This window comes from Podarcis liolepis, assembly GCF_965112155.1.
Source record: "Podarcis liolepis genome assembly, chromosome: 4".
Lineage (NCBI taxonomy): Eukaryota > Metazoa > Chordata > Lepidosauria > Squamata > Lacertidae > Podarcis > Podarcis liolepis.
In genome coordinates, this window is record NC_139558.1 from 42,054,325 (window position 1) to 42,076,384 (window position 22,060).

Consider the following 22,060-nt stretch of genomic DNA (forward strand, 5'->3'; position numbering starts at 1 on the left):
CCCAAAAACGCCCACATTTTAAAAGGGCATAGGATGTCAACCAACTCAACTGTCTAGGTAAAAAGGAACTTTTTTGCCTGGTGCCTAAAGGTGTATAATGAAAGTGCCAGGTGAACTTCCCTGGGGAGAGTATTCCACAGACAGAGAAGGCCTGCTCTCAAGTTGCCACCCTCTGGACCTCTCAAGGAGGAGGCACACAAAGGAGGGCCTCAGAAGATGATCTCAGGGTCTGGGTAGGTTCATATGGAAAGAGGTGGTCCTTGAGGTATTATGGTCCTGAGCCGTTTAAGGCTTTATAGGTCAAAACCAGCACTTTGAATTGGGCCTGGAAATGGTAGCCAATGCAGTCAGACCAGGATCAGTGTAATATGCTCAAACCATCTTGTTCCGGTGAGCAACCTGGCCGCTAAATTCTGCAGTAGCTGAAGTTTCCGAAACATGTTCAGACGCAGCCCTGCGTAGAACGCATTGCAGTAATCTAACCTTGTGGTTACCAGAGCATAGACAACAGTAGTTAGGCTATCCCTGTCCAGATAGGGGCACAGTTGGGTCACTAGCCAAAGCTGATGGAGGGCATTCCGCTCCACTGAGGCCACCTGAGCCTCGAGCGACAGCAAAGGATCCAGGAGTACCCCCAAGCTACGAACCTGCTCCTTCAGATCAGAAGTGCAAGAGCAGGCGATCTCCCAAACCATCTGGTCTAGTGCCTCAGTTTAACCGGGCTGAGCGTCAGTTATTAAAATAGCATGAACTAAGCACAAATTAAAACACATGTAAACATCATATACCAAGAGACAAGAAAGGAGTAAAAATGTTGAGATTGTTACAAGAAGAGAGTGTATTGTTTTTAGCATAAAAATGTGTCAATTGTGTATGATCCGTACAACAGTGACTGGAATAAGGAGGATGGGGCATAATTTATGGGTGTTCACTATGCTTAGAAGTCTTTGATACATTCACCAGACTATTCAACAGAAAAAAGTCAACCTCTCCCATACAGGAATTAACTTCTACATTTGTCTAGACTGTAATGCCCCATTTATGCATGAACAGGAAGATCACATGTGATAAACAACACACATATTTTAATATATTAATTTGACCTGTGTGGAGAGGTAAGCCTAAAACTGTTAAAACCAAAGAGATTTGTTCTGAACTCAAGACATATACAGGCATTTTCTAAATGCAGGCACTGAGGATGGAGAAAGATGTTCCCCTTCCTAGTAGTCCTGTCCTTTTAAACAACTTCCTTGCCTTTTCAGGCTGGACAGTGCAGTATAGTGCTCTGGAATCCTCAACAAACAATAGAACTGCAGCCGAGTCTCCTACCTTCTTAAAGAATGAAGCAGGAGCCATTTCAGCACCATTTAGTGTTCTTAGGAGAAACATTGGCCAGGAAGATGCATTCATCTGGAACCCTAAAATTGACAACAATAGATTAGTTGTGCATAACAGATTTACCAAAAATATGCCTTTTAAGAAACAAGAGAACCTTTGTTAAGTGGCGTTATCTCTGCAGGATACGTTTTGATTATAAATAGAGGATGAGCATGGGCGCATCGTGCTGAGGCACTTCCCACCAGAAGCTACAACCGTAATTGAGCAATACTAACTAAGCTAAGCACCTGGTGCAACACGTGGGAATACAGCGCTACATTTCAAGTTAAGCAGAAAGGGAGCGTTTGACTCATACTGTATTACGAGCGGAATAGGATTTCTGGGACCAGACAGTTCGACGTCACTTGGGAAATGCCAGTTTTGTATACAGTTAGCAGGAGGCAATTACACACACAATTAGCTCCAAGCTCAGCCAACAAACAAGATGCGGCAAAACTGCCAAAGGGAAGGTTTCAAAAAGGTATTTAGCTGTGCAACACCATTTGGACACTGGAATTCTGCCTATCTTCATAAAACATAGGAGGGCCAAATACAGTATGATATATTTTATCAAGGGCTCACTTGTCTGGCTCAATAAAGATATGTGCCTGTTTACATACACTGCAGGAGCAAACTAATTGCATTATAGTATCCGGCAAACATTACTGCAAAGATTGGGGGGGGGGCACTCACACAGATAATTTCATTCACTGGTGGTGCTGAAACACCTGTTTCAAGCCATTTTGCTTCCAAACAATTACTTTCTCAGTATAGGCCAGGTGTGGGGAACCTCCAGGTTTCTCTCCCCCACCCCCACCCCTCACTGGCTAGGTAGAGAGGAGAGTGCAAATTTGCATAGAAACTAGCCTATGGTACCAAGGCAAAAATTTTACATTTGTTGCTTCGTGCACTTTCCCCTCTGGCCACCATTGGTACGTGGTCCTTATGAAGTTTTCAGAAGGGAATGCATCCCTCACCCTGAAGGCAATAAAACATCTTGCTAACAGGAGCAAGATTTTCATACCCGGGGAAGGAACCTGTGGCTCTCCAAATGTGCAACTGATAATCTTTGGCATTGCTGGCTGAAGCCGATGGGAGGACTAGGAGTCCAACAACATTTGGAGGCCACAGGTTAGCCACCTCTGCTTTAAAGCGCCACTAAATTACTAACCAATTATTATTTCCATTATTCCTACAGAACCATCAGTGGTGCTACACAGGCTTTGGAAGACAGGTCCCTAATTTATCGCAGGCTTATGGCCTACAACAGAACACAGACGTCAACAGGGAAAGAGGAGGGAAATGGAGGCATGGGTAAAACAGGGAAGAGTGTGCATTATTTCAGTGACATGCAGTGACAGTAGGGCAAGGGGGACCAGGAAGCTGCCCCCAAAGACTTCACACAGGACAGATATGGTTTGAGGAAGCGAGAGGTGGCATCACACAGGTTTTTTTCTGGGAGACAGTTCTAAAGGGATGCAAAAGAGAAGGGGTGGAGTTCTTTGAAGGAGTCATGCATCAAGATGGTGGAACTGGGCAAGGGCAGAGGATAACGGGAGGAAAACGCTACAGAGGGTTTTGAAGGAAAAACCTGGGAATTTGAGTGACATTTCTCACGGCAGTGCCATGAATCCATGGTTCACTTGTATTATCTCTAGCAAACTCAACCCAACTCGCCCAGTCCAGTACATTTAGTCTATTCATCATTTCCTTTATCTCTGGCTGCTGTTATTTTGATACGTTATTTCAAACTCTACTGTGACTTCGATGCAAACTTTTATTTCATCCATGTTAGGCTTATATGTTTTCTTACCAAGTGGTGGCTGAAGCATTCCTCCTTTCTTCTCGCAGGTTCCAATTGGCTGTATGTCAGATGAATCCACTAGCCTCCAAAAGTCATTTTTGTTGTCGCTTCCATCAAGCCGCAACCTTAATCTGGCACCCGTGATTCCAATAACTGTAGCTATACATACTGAGGTAATGTTTCGAGGGTCATGGGCTTCCAATTTCATCCCCACTTTGAAATCATTGCTAGGTGGAACCCTAGACTGCAAGAAAGGCAAAATAAAGCATTTACTGGACTATTTTTCCAGGAGGGAGAGAGAGAAGGAATCAACAGTACTTATTTGGCTAGTCACAAGCTTATTTATTCCCACCATAATTGTTTCTCAGCCTTTGGGGCCAAAATCAAGTGTAGCTCCTCAAAGAAATCGCTGGAAAATTTCCTGGCACCTAAATATTTGATTCTATTTCCAGTCCTGGGCAATTATCCCAGGTGCCCTAAATGCCATTCATATTTACTGTAAATCACTCTTCAACCTAACCAAGGATTTACAATTCCTATTGTATCTTCACATTATGAGGTAGGCTAGGCTAAAAGATAGTAACATACACTGAGCAACAACCTTCAGTGGATGAGCTACCCTACCTACAAATCTAATAGGTGATCCGTTGTATTGAAGTTGGCTTCTTACACAAATTTATTCTTTTGCACAACTATAGTAAGCTGGCACTTCCACCCTAAACTTACCTACTTGCAAGCTGTCTCATCCATTTTATTGTAATTTACTTCTAATTAACTTCACAACAAATCACAGCTTTAAGAGGCATGAAAGGCTAATACCTTCCTGACATAAAATTTTAACTTATGCAACTAGTATTTATGATTTTAGAAGCCACTGGAGCCCCCCTCTAAATAGTATCAAGTACCTGAAGCTTGCAAAATACCCATATGGGTTGTGTAACACAGAAGCAGGCAGACTAGTATCAACTGGGAAATCTCTGGGGTGATTTGCAGTTAATTAAGAGGTGGTTCTAGCTCCTCATAGTTTAACAACAGTGAAAGTTTTTAAAAGGAAGCCATTTCTCTCCTTGTGCTAATGTTCTTAGGTGTTTCTAACTTATAAAATATGCATAATGATGGGAAATGATATATAATGAAATGAAAAAGGTACTTAAATGTACTTTCCTTAAGAAACCTTTCTCTTGGGCATTGTCGGCCAATTGGTGCCAAAGAAAGATAGAACTTTTTTTATGTATGCTACAACAGCAGCAAGAATACTCATCGCAAAGTATTGGAAGACACAAGATCTACCCACTCTGGAAGAATGGCAGATGAAGGTGATAGACTACATGGGACTGGCTGAAATGACTGGCAGAATCCGAGACCAGGGAAAAGAGACAGCGGAAGAAGATTGGAAGAAATTTAAGATCTATCTTAAGAGACATTGTAAAATTAATGAGTGTTAAAATGTTGCGGTTATAGAAGTAAGCGGATTACAGCTGTAAAGATTAGGTTAAAAGAAAAGAAAGGATTACAATTAGATCAAATTAAGGGTGAGGATTTGCTGAACTAAATATTTGAAATTGGAATGCAGAAAGGGGAGGTATGAGGAGGTCGCTGAAGTAAGTTTTAAGAGAATAAGGATTTGAAATTATATTTGTTTGTCTATGTGTGTTTGTTTGTATTGTGTTTGATTTTATAATTTGTGAAAATTGAATAAATATCTTTTAAAAAAATAAATAAATATGCATAATGATTGGCGGCCTTTGGCCAAGTTTTTATACAACAGTACTGGCCACTTTAAGAGTTCTGAGTTCTCATCCTTGATCTATGTTAACTCAAGATACAGATTTGTATATCCATATACAGCGAATGGCTCAGGGATTACAACAGGTTGTTGACTCCACTCTCCATATATACCAGGCATGGCCAAACTTGGCCCTCCAGCTGTTTTCAGACTACAACTCCCATCATCCCTAGCTTAAGAGGACCAGTGGTCAGGGATGATGGGAATTGTAGTCACAAAACAGCTGGAGGGCCAAGTTTGGCCATGCCTGAACAAGCCCTCTAAACCTTGGGCTTCTTGTAAAAAAACAAAAAAAACCCTCATAAGCCTGAAGTCTGCCCACCCCTTGCATAACATATATCTATATGAAAGGTAAGCAACACAAAGAAACTACAATACTAACATAAAACACTTTCATATACTCATTTATATTTTAAACCATTTACCTGTCTGAAACAATGTGAAGGAGCAGCTAAGGATCCAGTCTCTTTCAAGTAGTTATCCCAGTTAAAATATTCTAGGAGGGAAAAGCGTGGGAGAGCAAAATTTAAACATATTGTTGAGATAAAAAGCCTTCAATCTGCAGGAAGCACACAGACTTTTGCTTATTATCTTCTTCAATCTTTTGTATATTTGTCATCATTTGTGACTGGGGGAAGCAGTTAGCACTCTAAGAGACTACTGGAAGATAAGCAGAAATCATTTACCCAAAGGAAAACAATGTATCTGAACTTCTTCTAATTTCTATATACATATAGATAATTCTTTTCTTATATAGATATAGATATATGAAACCCTTGTTAGAATCTAGATTTTTATACTACCTTTGCAGGAGCAGTTTTAGTGAAATTAATAAAAGTGGTTTCACTGGTTTACAGATTGAGCATTAACATAAAACAAAAAGGAACATTTCTTTGTGCACAGGGAGGCGAGTCACTGCTGAAAAAACAAACACAAATGCATTCACACTTAAGCTGTGCCTACACTGCAGCTTAGAATAGCTCGACCTTGCAGTGTGTTAAGTTTGCAGGGTCTGGATTCCCTTTGTTATCTATCCACTCCTTCAGAACCCTACTGAATAAAGATAAACTACTGTGTTTACATAGCACGAGATTTGGGACAACAAAGTGGTTCTTGGTTTAACAATGGCAAGGGCTGAGCTAAGTAAATAATCCTTTTAAAAAGTTTATTAAAAAAAATGTAAATGCTGATTCTCATTATAGCATACAGCTGCATAATTTGGGCAAATGCTTGCGAATCAATACCTGCTCCACTCAAAAATCCAGATGCAAGTTTGTTTGTTTTTGCAGGTGGGTGTGCAATAGTTTGCAAGAGTGGAGAGAAGGCAGAGATGGATATGAACCGCCTCCACCCACCACCAGCTAAACACAAAATGCACACTACACTGCATATCACACAAGCCACAGACATGCAAATATACATACATGTACACATGAGGGGACAGGACAGAGGGAACATGTCCTCCCCAAATACACACATAGTTGAAGGAAGAGTCAAAAAGGGGGGAAACCACCCCCTTGTCTTTCCCTCCTGTACCCCCACACACTCATGTGCTTCCTACACAACCATCTCTACTACTTTATACCTTCTTTCTGCACACCTCTAGCTATCCTCCTCCAGAATGAAGGAGGAGATGGTTGACATGACATCCCAAAGCTCACAAGCCAAGAGGAAAAAAACAAGGTCTCTCATACGCTGGCCAGTCAACAGACATATATTGGGACTACACGTCCAGATCCCACCTTACACTGCTAATCTGTGCACATTCTCCATGCCTTCATAAGAGTTTCCACTCCAAATACAAAAAATTAAGCCACTGAAAAAATGATACTATGCTGCCACCTAGCGGCTTTGTTAGGATAATCTACAACCTGGTGCCCTCCAGATGTTTTGAACAATTCCCATCAGCTGATAACAGTAGTACTTTGATGCAGTTAGAAACTGAGATATGACAGCTAGGAGCTAAATTACACCTTAAACTTACATTATAGGCACAACAACGGAATGTCTAGGCGTGCTTTTTTATAACAAGAATACAGAGCTGAAAATGAATGAACTGCAGCTAAAATATTACGTTCATTCCTTCCCCTGCTCATCTCGCTAATATTCCTAAGAGGGTCTCTTCTCCAGTCTTCAGAGAGTGGCTGGAAGTGGGGAGGCAGAAAAGGGTCCTCCTTTCCTTCCACTCTGAGGTTTTAATCTGAAATCTTAGGCACAGTACTGCGCCCAGAGCTCAGAAACTGCTCGCGCTAATGAAATTCCCCATCGCAAAATGTGCCTAGAACAATGGGGGTTTCGAACACTGCTTTGATGCATGTAGTCTAAAACAACTTGGAGGCTGCCAGGTTGAGGGAAGGGCTGCTTTATAATTGCTAATAAAACTCAAGAGGTCCTGGCTACTAGCAGAAACCCTCCTGGAGGCTGTCGCAAGTGATGCAGCAGTGGGACTCCTGCATCTCATGATCTGACATTAGCTTGTACTGGATTTCTACCATTCATTATGTGGCACATGTCCTGTGTTTCACTCATGTATCCAGCCCATTATTTCCTTAAAATGTTAAAACTCTTGCACAATCAGGGTGAGGAAGGCCCATCTTGAGCAGAGCTAGTCACTTTTAAAAGTCCTTCTTTACTTCCTTCATTTTAAACCAAAAAACCTGCTCAGTCTACCTATATATCAACCAAGTTTCAATTTCTCCCTTTGGTTTATTTTAGAAACATTACCTACCCTAAAATCTTCCTTGAACCCAAGAGCAAAGATACCAGCAAACCCAGGCAAAGGGCTCGGCTAGGAGAATTGGAAGCAACTTACTTATTTATTAAAAAAAATTATACACCTCTATTTCATTAAAAAAGATAAGAAGAATAAAAGCATACCCAGGCAGGCAGAGTTGAGTTAAGTATGCTTATCTGCATTTGTGGCTGGGGAAGCCCAGCCAGATGGGCGGGGTATAAATATTTTTATTATTATTATGTATTAAGGTTGTGTGTCTGGGTTAAGTGTGCATGACAGCGTGTCCCCACTTTGGTGCCAGGTCCTGGAGTGGAGTCCCTAAGAAAAAAAGTGCCCTACCCATTTCAAAACCCTAAAGGTTATGGCAGGGCCTCTAGAGCAAGGATCTTTCTGATCTTCTTCTCCCCCACATGCAACAGCCCTCTTAAATGATCCCGGGATGATTGGGAGACCTCCTGAACAGCATGGACTACACTGCAGGAGGTAGTTGTAACTGTCCAAAAATCAGGAAGGAGGCACCTTGCACAAGTGGCGAGGCTAATCGGGTGAGGCAGGAGGCGGTGGGAGAGATATGTCAATGAACAGACGTTAAACCCCATTTATTTATTTTAAAAATAATTCATAATATTTACATTTACAATACATACCATTATTTAGCAACTGATTGCTTGACAGACAACTCTTCCCATGTTTTTCTCTTCTAATAGTCTTAGAATCTAAAGAAAAAGAAAGGATGTAAAACACAGTATTTTTTACATAATTTTGCAGAATAAACTGCCCCGGGCTGAGGTACCCCATGCATCCCTGCATTGTGCATGGATATAGTTCCAGCTGAGAACCACTGCTATGTATACAAGGCTAAATTATTTGAAGCTAATTATCTTTTTAAAGCACCCTGAAAGAGCTCTGCCCTAAAAAGAATTTAAGTACTTTGAATGAATGAGTAAATAAATAAATAAATAGGGGACACACACACACACACACACACACACACACGTATGTATTTGCCAAGCAGCAGGTGATACTGTTGGTCCTCATTGTTGCACTGGTTTCAATTTCTTCCCCTGGTCGTCATGTTTAGTCTGGGAATGTCTTTTCAACCTTTGCAAAAGGTCCCCTTCTCCCTCTGGCACGGCACCATTCTCCTAAGAATCCCAGCAATTCTGCCACACAAGAGGGAATAGGGCCTCTTTGCAAAAGAGGCTGGTTTCCTCCTCTGCTCCCCAGAACAGTCCTGGGGTAAGAGGCCCTTCTACATCAGTGCTTCCTTAGAGAGCAAAAACTCTGCTGAATGTGTGAGGCTGATGCAGCATGTCTGCTGAGTCTGTCTCCCCACCCCGCAGGGTAGTAATACATGTTTCATGTATACGTGTCTAGTCCTTCCTTGCTGAGGGTGTGTTTGCATTGTAATGTGTTGCAAATGGGTGGCTGACCCAAAACGTGGCCCTTGTGCCAGTCAAGGCTACCCACCCCTGCTTCAGGCACTTACGTGCAGGAAATGGCAGTGCAACCAATCCTGCAATGTTAAACACATTTATTAAGACGGAAACCCAACTGGACTCAGTGGGATTTATTTAGTTATTTCTCTGAGAGTAACTGTGCATCCCATGTAATGAATAGAGTTAAAAATCAGGGAAAGGTACAGTATACTGTAAAAACTGTAAGCGCTTGGAGGAAACTAAACGTGACACATAGGTTTAAAAACAAACATTCCCTTACAAGACAAAGTACCCCGTTTCATACAGTTATCTGTAGAATATATTGCCATGGGTTGCTCTGACAACTACTAACATAACTGTAAGACCATGTAGACGCTTCAAGGAAAAGTGGAACAATGGCTGCCAGATACTGAAGGTCAAGGAACAGGGGTGCCAACTTGAATAAAATATTGGGGGGGTCCCAGGTATGCCGTGCCCCACATAACCCATCACATGACAGGGCACACCAATTTGAATTGCAATGCCTATCAACTTTGGGGGCCCCCAGCCCCTCAAATATTTTAGGGGGGGGGAGCTGAAGGGACCTCAGCCCCTAGGAATTGGCTCCTATGTGAAGGAAGATGGCAATCTTGTTTTGCTTGTTGTATTGGGCTGGTCACAGATCAAAGTTGGGGAGCAATAAATATCTAACCTGGCCCAGCATGGTAGTTGCTGCCTTCTAGCCAAATCAGGAATTCTCCATAATTTGGAAGCATTTTCAGTGTGCTATGTAATTAACTACAACCGCGGTGTGTTCCCTGTGGAGCTCTGTAAACTCTCTCCCAAGTGCTGGAAGTGATTGGTCCTACAGCAGTGCAACAATGGGACCAAGCATACATGCTCAACTGTCTGGTGGGGCAACCACTTTATATGGCCCTGACATTTTAATCTATCCCCAATATAAAAGGTTAGAAAACTCCATCACAGCAATAGTGAACATACTAAATTAGAGAGAAATATGTATGTTAAATCGAAAGGCTGCAATCATATACCCAGATACTTATGGGACCACAAAATGAAAAGGGAAAAGGACCAGGGCAGAGAATAAAAATCATAAAATACCCCGCAGAAATCTATTCCACTCTGTCATGAGATTAGTGAGTTGACTGTGGGGAGTTATAGTTCCAAGCTGTGAGATCTTTCCTAGCCTACCTCCCATCTTATTAGGTCTCTTGGGGGCCTCTTCCCCCCCTGAAAACTGCAGCCCCTCATTTACATTGTTGCTTTGTTTCAAGAACTTTACCTTTAGCTGCTGTTTTCCCCATGGTAAAATGTTTGGTCCTCCTTTTTCACAATAAGAACACATCCATCCACGATTTTTTTTCCAACACAACTGCTTCCTGTGGAGCAGTAACACAGCAGGTGAGGCCAAATGCAAAATAATATGTAAATAACTTTTATACAGTGGAAGCGGAATATAAACAGGCAATGCCTTTTTAGTCAAGAAGGAAGATGGAAGATAAACGTTACACTTTAGCTCTAAGTCACCTGGAAACAAATGCTACAGAATTTTCTGCGCTAAAGTTCATGAAGCTTGAACCTTAAGTTTAGATAAGCCATTCTGTTTAAACCATTTTATTAAAGGTCATGCTATTGTTTCTAATTCGTTTGTCAAGCAAAATACCACTTGATGATACTGTTTCCCAAGCATTGCAGACATCCTATGACCAGTAATAACTAACTAGGAAAACCAAATTCATTAGAATTCATTAAAACAGGAGGTTGTATTAGCATTAAAATTTTAATTGTGGCAACACATAATAGTAAACAGAAATCTGTTTCATTGCTACAGTTTTTGTGCCCAAGTGCACACACTTTACAACTCACATTCATAAATATTGCCAATGGCATTATCAGATCACTTTCAGCAGTGTGTCTGGCAGTAATGAAACTATAAAGTTGATGTTTTCACTCACTCCACAAATATACAAGGCACAAATTTAACTAGTCGTTAAGTCTACTAGTTCCCTTGTCTGTGCCTCAACTTAAATTATGTTGTCATTTATTGCCCCTGCCTTCCTGAGATGTGTAACCTTGATTAATGACAATAATCTCTCATTCCATATATATATATATATATATATATACACACACACACACACACACACACCCAACTCTGAACAAACATTAGGGGATAAACAACAATAGCACTTATCAGATTACTATCCTGCATTTGGTTTTGATGTTAAGGCGTAAGACAAAGATCCAAACAGCAGGAAGGGAAACCAATTTGATTTCCAATTGCAGCCGTTCATTCCATATTGAATCCTTGCTTCATCTGGCCAGAATTCAGTATTTCAGATATTGATGTATGCCAAATTAATAGTAATCTATACTGTCTGTGGATTATTAGAAGCATGTTGTATTTATTAAAACAACCATTTAAAAATTGTATTTATAAATGATATTACAAAAACAGATATTGTATATAACTGAATAAATTTACACATGCCTTTGTATATCTCATTATATGTATAATTTAAGTTTACACCATAATTAATTTAAAAACTGAATCCTGAACACATTAATTTTCATGAAATATGCATCTACTAACCAGAGAAGTTGAAAACATAGAGATGGATATTATAGCATTACTTTAATTTATTATATTTCGTAGCACTATGCCAGCATTTGCCAAATTACTTGCTTTTCGTGATGGTGCTAACTTATAGTTATGGATTTTAGGAAAATTATCACCTGCAATTTATATAACACTCTGACTGAGAACCATTAAAGTTGAAAAGCTGTCTACAAAAACTGCAATAAATCAAACAATAAAATACTAAGCTGGCAATTGCCTCATTTCACAAACAATGTAATTCCCTGGGATTATTCTGTCGGAACCCATTCTGTGACATTTTACACAGCTAACAAAAACTGAAAAATGCTTGCACGTATAATTTGAGCCTATAAATTGCTTCACGTGCTACAGGGTGCTATGAAGAGTACTGTAAAACATAAAGAAACACATAACACATTTCATGCGTCTATCGTACCCAATAAGCAGAAGAAATGAAAATCCGCTTAAATGGAACATCACCAATAGCTGCTGAAGTCAAACACATTCCTAAGCTACTCTTCTCTGCCAGCAATAAACTATGAAAGGTGATGCTTAGTCCCAGTGGCCTCACTTTATGTCCAGGCTACTTTAAACAGTCTGTGGTTTTTTTATCTTTTTTTGTTGCCACCAGATTGCACTTGCTCCCATAATAAAAGATTCCAACCCAGCAGTGATAATCATCCCTCTTAGCCACCGGAGTCCCTGCTAGAAACATAAAAAGAATTCCAGAGTTTCCGAAGTCTGTGCAGCTTTGGAGAGACGACTCCCTGCTAACACAGCAACTGCAGTCCTTAAGTGGGGTTGTTGATAATGCAGCCCTCCCTGGCCCCAAGGTACTGTTTTGTGGCTTTTGTGGTTTGAGAATTCCAGTTTTCATTTATGGACACATACACTGGCTTCCTAATGTATGTACAGCACGGCCAAAAGGTATCTGAACTGTCATGTATACCACGACCAGTGTATACATGGGGATTGATCTCTACATTGGGGGGTGGGGAATGTGTGAAACTGCCCGCTGGATTCAGTGTAGAAATACAGTCCCTTCATCATTACTATTAGTTCATAGTTACATTTCAATACAACATCCACTGCACACTTAAAACTACTATTCATGGTACTGCTACCCTCGCCTTCTCGCCTTTCTGACTCAGTGCAAGTTTACAATATAGGAGCCACTTGGATACTGCCCAGAAGTGAGAATAAATGGTGAAATACTATCAGTTTGAAAGTATGGTTTAAGCTAAGGAATTAATTTCAAAAGATGTCATTCCAACTGTATGAAGTGTTGTTTTGAATCTAAGTTCCAACTCCCTTCCTAATTATATTTCAGAATAGACTTTAGAAAATGTTGTTGCAGTAAGAAGGAAGTTTGAGACTTGCTTTTCAGACTACTATTAATTTATCCAAAGTCCTTCAGGTTTGCAGTTACACAGCTGTAATGAACCTGAAGTTGTGCCTCTCAAGAATCAGCTCTGCCTTGTTTCATTCTGGTAAGACAGACATATATATAGATATAGATATAGATATAGATATAGATATAGATATAGATATAGATATATATATATATATATATATATATATACACACACACACACACACACACACACACACGTATGCATGCATGCGCGCGCACACACACACACACACACACACACAGAGATGGAAATATATAAATGCCTGCATTTTTTTCACCAATGAAGTATCACGTTAGCACCTTAAATAAATTGGCTTTAAAACTCCAACCTCTTACACTAGCATATTCACACATTTACCATCACAAGCCATTGACTTTTAACAGTTTACAAGAACTAACGCTTATTCAGTGCAAGATTAATAATGTGACTGATGAACATATCCAAGCCGTATCTTGTTTTCCTTTAAATGTAGGTAATCATTCTTTCACTTAGTTCATCAACAGTGACATTTAATCTATCAAAAGTGGGTTCTCTCTTCCATTGGTAAGTGAAAGTGATTAATCATGCATTGTGGGTATAAGCAAATAATCCACTTGAGAGGCACTTTAAAGAAGTAGACTCCAAATCCCATCAGCTGCAGCCAGCATGGCATTTGCTCTGGAGTGATGGAGGAGCTGGAGTCACACAAGTGTGGCTGAACTGAAGTACAAGCGCAACACAACCATTACTGGGATATCAGCCCCTGGAGCTAAAATTTCAGAATGCCAATTCTGCATTGGATTAAATATATGCTCAAAAGCAGCACCGACAGCTCAATGATCATCTTCCATTCACTGTAAGCTCCTTTGAATTTTCTGTTTATAACTTGAGTTCAGGACCCTGGGAGCTAATGAAAAAAATACTTTTTAGTTATATAGGACAGCCAACTCTACCCACACAATAAATCTAGGGTGAGGAACTTGTGGCCTTCCAGATGTTGATGGACTACAACTCCCATCACCCCTGACTGTTGGCATACTGAGCTAGAGCTCAACAGGTTCCCCACCACTGGTCTAAACGACCATCCATGTAGTGTGGCAAAATGGAAAGTATGCAAAACCTGCACCAGAGAATGGCTGTTTGAATTCCTGCTGTGGAATCAAGTTCACTGAACGGCTGCAAGGAAGGTTAGGCTGTACGGAACAAGGTTGCAATAACGAGAGAAACAGCTCCCATCGCGCTGCCCTGAGCTCCTTGGAAGCAGGGTGGGGTGTGTGGGAGAGAAAGAGAAACATAGGCCTCAAACTAAGCAACTCCTGCATTAACATACCTATTTCAGCAACTAATAATTCTCCCCAAGAGAAAATTCCTAAACAGTGCAGGCCCCACATATTCAGCACCTCTGTGCACACATGTTCCTTAAGATGCCAGCAGAATGTCTACGTGCCATTTCATGAGGAAGTGAGATTTGTAAGCATGTGATACAGAGAAATGTTCTGTTGGTGCCCTATGACTGTGGAACTCCTTTCCTGAAGAGACACCCAAAATACCTTATTTCATTGTTTTTAGAAGATGCAAGGCCTCCCATGATATGAATATGATTTATTTAGTGTTTTAATTGTGGGTTTGTACAGATTGTTTATATATTAATTTAATAATAATAACCAGCAGCAGCAGCAGCAGCACTACCCATAAAAGATGCTTTATTACTTTTAATAAGTACAGTGGTACCTCGGGTTAAGTACTTAATTCGTTACAGAGGTCCGTTCTTAACCTGAAACTGTTCTTAACCTGAAGCACCATGTTAGCTCATGGGGCCTCCTGCCGCCACCGCACGATTTCTATTCTCATCCTGAAGCAAAGTTCTTAACCCGAGGTATTATTTCTGGGTTAGCGGAGTCTGTAACCTGAAGCGTATGTAACCTGAAGCATATGTAACCCGAGGTACCACTGCACTACTTTATGTCACTGACAAAAAGTGGAAGAGAACTTTTAAAATAATGAAGGCTATGTTGAAGAACCATAAGGCACAACCAACTAAACAAAATTCTCCCTCTTAACCATGTATAGGACTGCCACCAATTTGATATTTTGCTTTGGTATGGGTTATAAAGATCAAATACTTAACATAGGACCACTCTACAAAACAGCAAACCTCAAAATAATGTTTTTAAAAAGAGGCTAAACTTCCTATACAAACTATCCAAATGATTTTCGAAGAAAGGGGAAACCAATTACTGAGGCAAACAACAAAAGTAACCATGTTAAAAAAACAAACTTTTGAGAACAAAACATAGGTGCTTATTGAACGGTTATGGAGTAAACTTGTTGGAAAAGGCATTTGGAAATACGGTAATCACCAGCTGAATCCAACCTTACACACCATACTTAATCAACACTGTTTCTGCATGCAAAACAATTCAGACGTATTTCTGTAGATTTTGATTTAGTTTATTTTGTGACAAATGTGAAACGGCACTGATTCCTGTCTGTAAGTCACTGGTATTGCAGAGCTGCTGTACATAGTGCAGTGACCTGAATGCAAATCCACTGGCTATCCTATGCAAGAATGGAATATAATATTTCAAAGTATTGGTGTAGCCTTTAAAAAAAAAAATTACTGCATGTTGTCATCATAAAGAATCTGTTATCATTTAAAGATTTAATTACATAATGGGATTTTATCTTATTCTTAACAGCGAAACAGTCTCAGAAGTTATAAATATCTAAGCTACCAGCATTTAAGCATTTTATTCCCACTGATTTCAGTGGAAGAGTTGAAATCTCCCATTGAGATAAATGGAAATTAAATGTATTTGGTTGGATTACGTGGCAAGTGATTTGTACAAGATTTTGGGATTCTCTTGTTGAATTTTCCATGTGTCCAAGCATTATTTTACAGGAGACTACATTCATGAGAGCTTCACTCAAGATGGCTATTATTTATTCAATTTATATCCTGCCTTTCCTCCCTAAACAGCCCAACTCTCTCTCAATAGGTCACACCCATGGTTTAGCCAAAAGCACAATTAACAGAATCTGAAAACATTTTGTAAGCATAAATATTATTTACACTAATGATACAATTCAGAAATTACTGGCACAATTTTACTGCCAATATATGAAAGCAAATTTTTATTTCTGAAACATAACCACTTTTTAAAATTAGAAGGTACTTTAGCACCTGTTCTTTTGCCACTATAATGCTTTACTATACAATGCTATGCTGAAATATGTCTTGCAGTCAGCAACTCAATATGCAATTTAATCTAGGTACACTGATCAAGGAAAAATCAAAAGAAAGGTTGACTTGTATGGCAAGGGGGAAAGATTCGTGTGTCTTTATTTGGTTAAAAACACATCAGAAGTTTTTTTTAAAAAAACAACCCATAATTTAATGAAGACTTCAAACTTCAATGGTTTATTTGCTCATGACATCAAAGAGAAAAAGTGGAATGTATTTCTCAAAGAAATTTCTGAGCTCGAGGAACCAGAGCCAGAAATGTCCTAATGCACAACCTTCCAAAAAAAAACAAAAACACCCCACTTCCACAAGTCTCATCAAAATGAGTACAGATTCCAATTTCTTTCAATAGGGCTTGCACAGGAAAACCTCTGGGAATTATTCATCTGTATGTGATGCCTAGGGCTTTGATTTTCCAGCGTCAGTCAGAAACTACAGTATTTAAGTGTATGATGGAAAACCTCTTTATTTCTTGCAAATGCATGTAAAGGGAGAAAGTTGTCTAGAATAACTTATTCCTACTGAGAAGCCCTACTGTACTCCATGAACCACCCAAAGAACTCATGTTATGGGGCAGCTATTTTAAATGCAATACATAAAATAAAGACTGAAACCTGCCCTGCCCATTTGAATCAAAATATATAGGGCAAAGCTGTTTAGTATTAAAAACATCCTTGCATTTCATTGTAAGCTTGCTACCTTCAGTCCAGTTGAACACGGGCTTAAAAACTCTTGGAGACTTTCATTATCTGGACCCCATAACTTGTTATTTTATGTATTATTACAGCAATATTCCATCTTACTTCCAATGAGTTCTTCCCCCTCCTAATTTTGGGAAATTTCCAACTTGGCCTTGAATATATAAAGTATACGGGTTATAACTAAAGTTATTGTCAGAGCAGAGCCACTGAAATTAACAGAGCTAAATTAGTCATGTCCTTTAATGTGTGTGCTCCGAGTATGGTTAACACTGAATACAACCGTACTGAAATAAACTTTCCTTCTCACTGGGGTTACTGCTGCAATAGTCTATTGCGGACTATTTACAGAAGGGGATGGAGAGAGAAATTATTATCCAATTATAATGTATGAATCAGTCCTTGATGAACAGTAACATCACGTTCCATAACTATGTAAATGACCCCCATATGAAATAATTGGAAACCTTAATGTCTGGTATAATTTCAGTGCAAACAAACCATGGATATATAAGAAAGTTTGGTGTCTCACACACTTGCATAATAGACAATAACAGTGCGGTCCTTTACATATCTACACAGAGGTCCCCTCAAGCTCACTGGAGCTTAACCCCAGGTAAGTGGAGTTCAATTGCATCCTAAATGAAGCAAAATAGCATCTACTTCCACCTACAGCCTCGCTCCAGGAAATCTTGCTGACAAAGGAAACCCGATTGCTGTAGTTCATTATGTGCAAACAACTATCTCTGAATCACGCGGGCTGACCATTTGTGCATCCAGTGTTTGCCCAGCTTTGTATCAGAGCAACCATGACTAGGGGGAATAAGACAACTTGCTGGCCAGTACAACATTTGTAGTTAGTTGTTTCTATGTATGTTTACAGTGACCTCTCCTTAATACTAATTGCTGCCTTCACAATAGCACTACTTGCCAGATAACAATTGATTGAAATTCATTAAAATGACCCACAAATTATAACACAGTAGCAGATTTAAATACAATGGTACCTCGGGTTACATACACATCAGGTTACATATGCTTCAGGTTACAGACTCCGCTAACCCAGAAATAGTACCTCGGGTTAAGAACTTTGCTTCAGGATGAGAACAGAAATCGTGCTCCAGCAGCGCAGCGGCAGCAGGAGGCCCCATTAGCTAAAGTGGTGCTTCAGGTTAAGAACAGTTTCAGGTTAAGAACGGACCTCCGGAACGAATTAAGTACTTAACCCGAGGCACCACTGTAATATGTCATAATCATGTAAAGGCACATATCTTAACCTAATGTGATCATTCAAGCTATAAGTTCCATGATGCTTATTTCACCTTTATTTCCTTCATTTCAATCTGCAGGCTGTCCAATCTAAAGCACTTCAAATTGAGGATTTTTTTTAATACAAAATATCTTGTTAAAAGAGCTAAAATAATAGTTGCTAACTGCCACCCTAACTTTTTAAAATACTGTTAACTCTAGTCATTAAATGTTAGTACAAATACTAAGCTCTACAAAATACATATTTTTCATTTAAACAAATATAGCATTGTGTGTTTTACTCCAAATTACTACATAGCATTTAAATATATTACTAATATAAGCTTTTATTTTGCTGTTGTTCATAATGAAAATTGAAGAATCACTAAAGAATTATTTGATAGGCAACAAATTCAATGCTGAAGAAAATATAATGGCAGGAAGAAAGAAATTAACATATTTTAGGCTACAATATGTAACTATTTAGAAAAGAAACACATGAAAGTTCTTTTTATTACTGAAGTTTAACCAAGCATGAAATGTAGCTATATAAAGTAAGGTTCCACTTAATTACTACCATGCTGCAATCTGTACTGCAATTTGCTAAACCATGGGCAGTGGCTAATTCATAAAATATTCTTTTCACAGCATCAAAGTTGAAAGTTAACTTTAAACTTTTTTTAAATTCTAAAGCATAAACAAAACCTGAAAGTTATAGACATCACTCTGCAGAACATGATCCACTCTTAGCACCACCATCCTAAACTTATGAAAGTCCTGTAGTGCCTATTTCAATATACTTGGGCACAAGCATCAGAAAATTTAAGTATCCTCAATCCGCCTACCATCAATGGTACTTAAGAACATACATTTCTTTCGATTGTGTTATTATGTACAGGATAATGGCTTTTACAGTACATAATCACAGCAGTGTGTTCTTTCACACTTGGGTTATCAATACACTTAGTGTTCTCCTAAATCTGTGTTCAGCATTTCAAAGGGAAGTGGTAAGGATTAACTGATTAAACACTGTCATAGTGTAGCTGCTGTCAAAAAACACTTTAACATTAGAACCATATTCTAAAGTTACAAACTGTTTACTCTGCAGTAGTCCCATGGATTTCCCTAAGATTCTTCCAACATCTGATTATCTCCAATGAAAACAAAATTCACCATGGCATCATAAGCAGTTTGTCTTTCAGAGCTTCTAGATTCTTTGTTTTTCATCTTTATTATGTTGTTGAAATGGATCATTTAGATTATGAAGAATAAAATACCACATACACTTACAGAGCAATTCTGTGCATATTTGCTTAGAAGCAAGTCTGTGTGTGTTCACTAGGGCTTATTCCCTAATAGGTCTGTTTAGGACTGCTACCTTACTTACTTCAACTAAGACTCACTAAGAGCTCACAGTAAACATGCATAGGATCCATCTCAATTCTTGTCATCTGAAGCATATGATCTTGGAAATCACCCTGGGATCCTATGGGATGGAAATATAATGGGATTTACTTTCCAAACAAGTGTGTTTATGACAGGAGGTACCACTTGTTTTTACCGGGATCTAAAGTTAACACGCAGCTTGTTCCTGCCCTGTAAAGTATTCCTAGACACAAGTTTCAGTATTGCAGCAGCGTGCTGCTCTGCAAAACTGCTCTCCACCCGTCCTCAAGGCACTTTAGGCCAAGCCCTACCGACTTACGAGAAAACTCCGTCGAAAAGGGCAGGAGCAAGTGCAACGTCTTAAGCAGGGGAAGATTCGCCGGTGTGGGGGGCACCCAAAGCACACGGACTCCTCCTCATCTGTCCGGCTGAAAGCCTTGCCTTCAATCGAGAGCTGCCTGCAGCCGGTTCTGAAGCAAGTGGATTTTAGGCGCCACTCCTACTCCTCCTACTCAGGAAGGAACAAGGGAGGGGAGCATTCCGCCTGCGGGAAGCTGCAGCCCAAGGAGGTGTGTCCTCTCACGCTCCTGTCAAATATACAGCAAAGCGATACCAAACCACACACGGAACACTCCGGCCCAAAATGCACGGCGACGGGGGGGGGGGCGGCGGCCAAAAAAGAGGAGATCTAGCTTGATCTCTGGGCGGTCAGTTCCGTGAACCCAGGAAAGGTGTCCTCCGCCGCCGCCTCCCATGTTTCCCCAGCCCCGCAAGCGCCAATCCTCCCTTCGGAGTTCTGCCCTACTTCTGCTCCAAGTTGAAACGCCTGTGCGCCTTGTTTCTGGATTTCTACGCGCGCAGGATTCAAACGCGCCAGCTGCAGAGGCTCAACTCCGGCGGCCACGCTGTCCCCCCCCCCCACCTTCCTTATTATTTTTAAGTCAACCGCCAAAAAAGAGCGGGAAGGAGAAGAGAAACCACACCATCGCAAGAGCAGGAGCGCCCATCCCCGAAATCTAGGGGGCCTTCCAGGGAGCGGGAGGGAAAAAGAGACAGAGAGAGACCTGCCATGCCCCGGGCTAAACACAAGGTTAGCTCCCCTTCCAAGATCTCCCACCTCCTCCTTCGCCTCTGCCTCTCCCTCAAGAGGAATGCAATTTCCCCCTCCCCTCGGCCTTTTGATCGCAAGGAAGGTGGACGTGAAAGGTTTCGGAAGAGGGAGCGGGGGGGGGGGAGGGAAGGTCCCCCTTCGGCGGAGATAAAAACTCTCTCGCGCTCTCCGAACGCGGCAGGCGCGCAAAAACTAAAATAACAAGGAGACGGGGAGAGAGCTCGCGCTCAGCGCCAAACAAACGGAGAGGGACGGCGCAGCGACGCAAACGGTGTGCAGTGGGGGGTGGGGGGGACACGACTGGAGCCAGCGGGATGGGAGAGCCGCTTCCCCCCTCAGTCGAACCCGCCTTGCGGGCTTCTGGGCGAGCGAGCGGCCGGCACCCACCGGGCAGCCAACCGCGTCCCTTTCTGCACGCGCGCGCTCTCCGGAAGGCGGGCGGCAACTGCTGCGCCACGGCCGCCGCCGCTTCCCCTTGCACTGCCCGCGCTTCAGCGTGCGGGACCCGGGAGACGCCGCAGCGAGGAGAGGAGGAGGAGGCAGCAAAGGGGGAGGAGGCGGCGGCTCCGGCTTCGCCTCCTTTCCTCCCTCGCAAGGCTCCTCGGCAGCCCCGGCGCCAGGCAGAACCTCGGGCCCGGGAGCCGCCGGCCGGCCGGCACTCACCGAAGGGAAGGGACCCGGCGTCCCCGCTCGCGTGTCTGTCAGCTGCGCGGCTGCTGCCCCCGTCGCTTGGATTCACGCCGCCTCCGCCTCCGCCATGTTCCTGGGGCGCCGCGCATGCCCGGCAGCGGCACTAGGGGCTTCCCTCCGCCTTCGCGTCCTCCCTTCGCAGCCCACTGACAAGGGGGCGGAGGGCGCGGGCGGCGGCTCACCCACCGCCTCCGTCGCTACCACCATGCTGCGGACCCGGCTCGGAGTCGGAGGGGGGCTGTGCGCTGGCTCTCCACGCCCACGCCAGGCGGCTCCTGTGCACTTGCTGCTCCGCAGAGCGCGCGCAAACGCCCGCGCGGGCGCAGAAAGAGCGCGCGCAATGCCGCCCAGGCGAGCCAGGAGCTGGCGGGGCCGACCCTCTCGCGAAACAACGTTTTAAACATACGTTTTCTGTTAGCACGAGTAACAGATCATTTATGAAAATACGGGGCAAAAATATATATTTTTAATAAACCAATATACAAAACAGATACACTTAAAACCTGCTAACAGGTGATATCACCTTAGAAGCTGGGGAGAGAGTTTCGTA

At 41.6% G+C, this 22,060-nt stretch overlaps 1 protein-coding gene across 1 annotated transcript in view; it reads right to left on the minus strand.

Moving 5' to 3' along the window:
- Nucleotides 1–21,730, minus strand: part of SCML2 (Scm polycomb group protein like 2) — a 44,292-nt gene extending 22,562 nt beyond the window's left edge. Inside the window, exons 1-6 of the mRNA XM_083501913.1 lie at nt 21,484–21,730; nt 10,423–10,519; nt 8,349–8,417; nt 5,393–5,463; nt 3,191–3,425; nt 1,330–1,418 (exon numbers count right to left, since the gene is read on the minus strand). Coding sequence (XP_083358039.1) covers nt 1,330–1,418; nt 3,191–3,425; nt 5,393–5,463; nt 8,349–8,417; nt 10,423–10,444 — 486 coding nt within the window. The 5' untranslated portion in view covers nt 10,445–10,519; nt 21,484–21,730. The remainder of the gene's footprint in view (nt 1–1,329; nt 1,419–3,190; nt 3,426–5,392; nt 5,464–8,348; nt 8,418–10,422; nt 10,520–21,483) is intronic.
- Nucleotides 21,731–22,060: the final 330 nt, after the last annotated feature.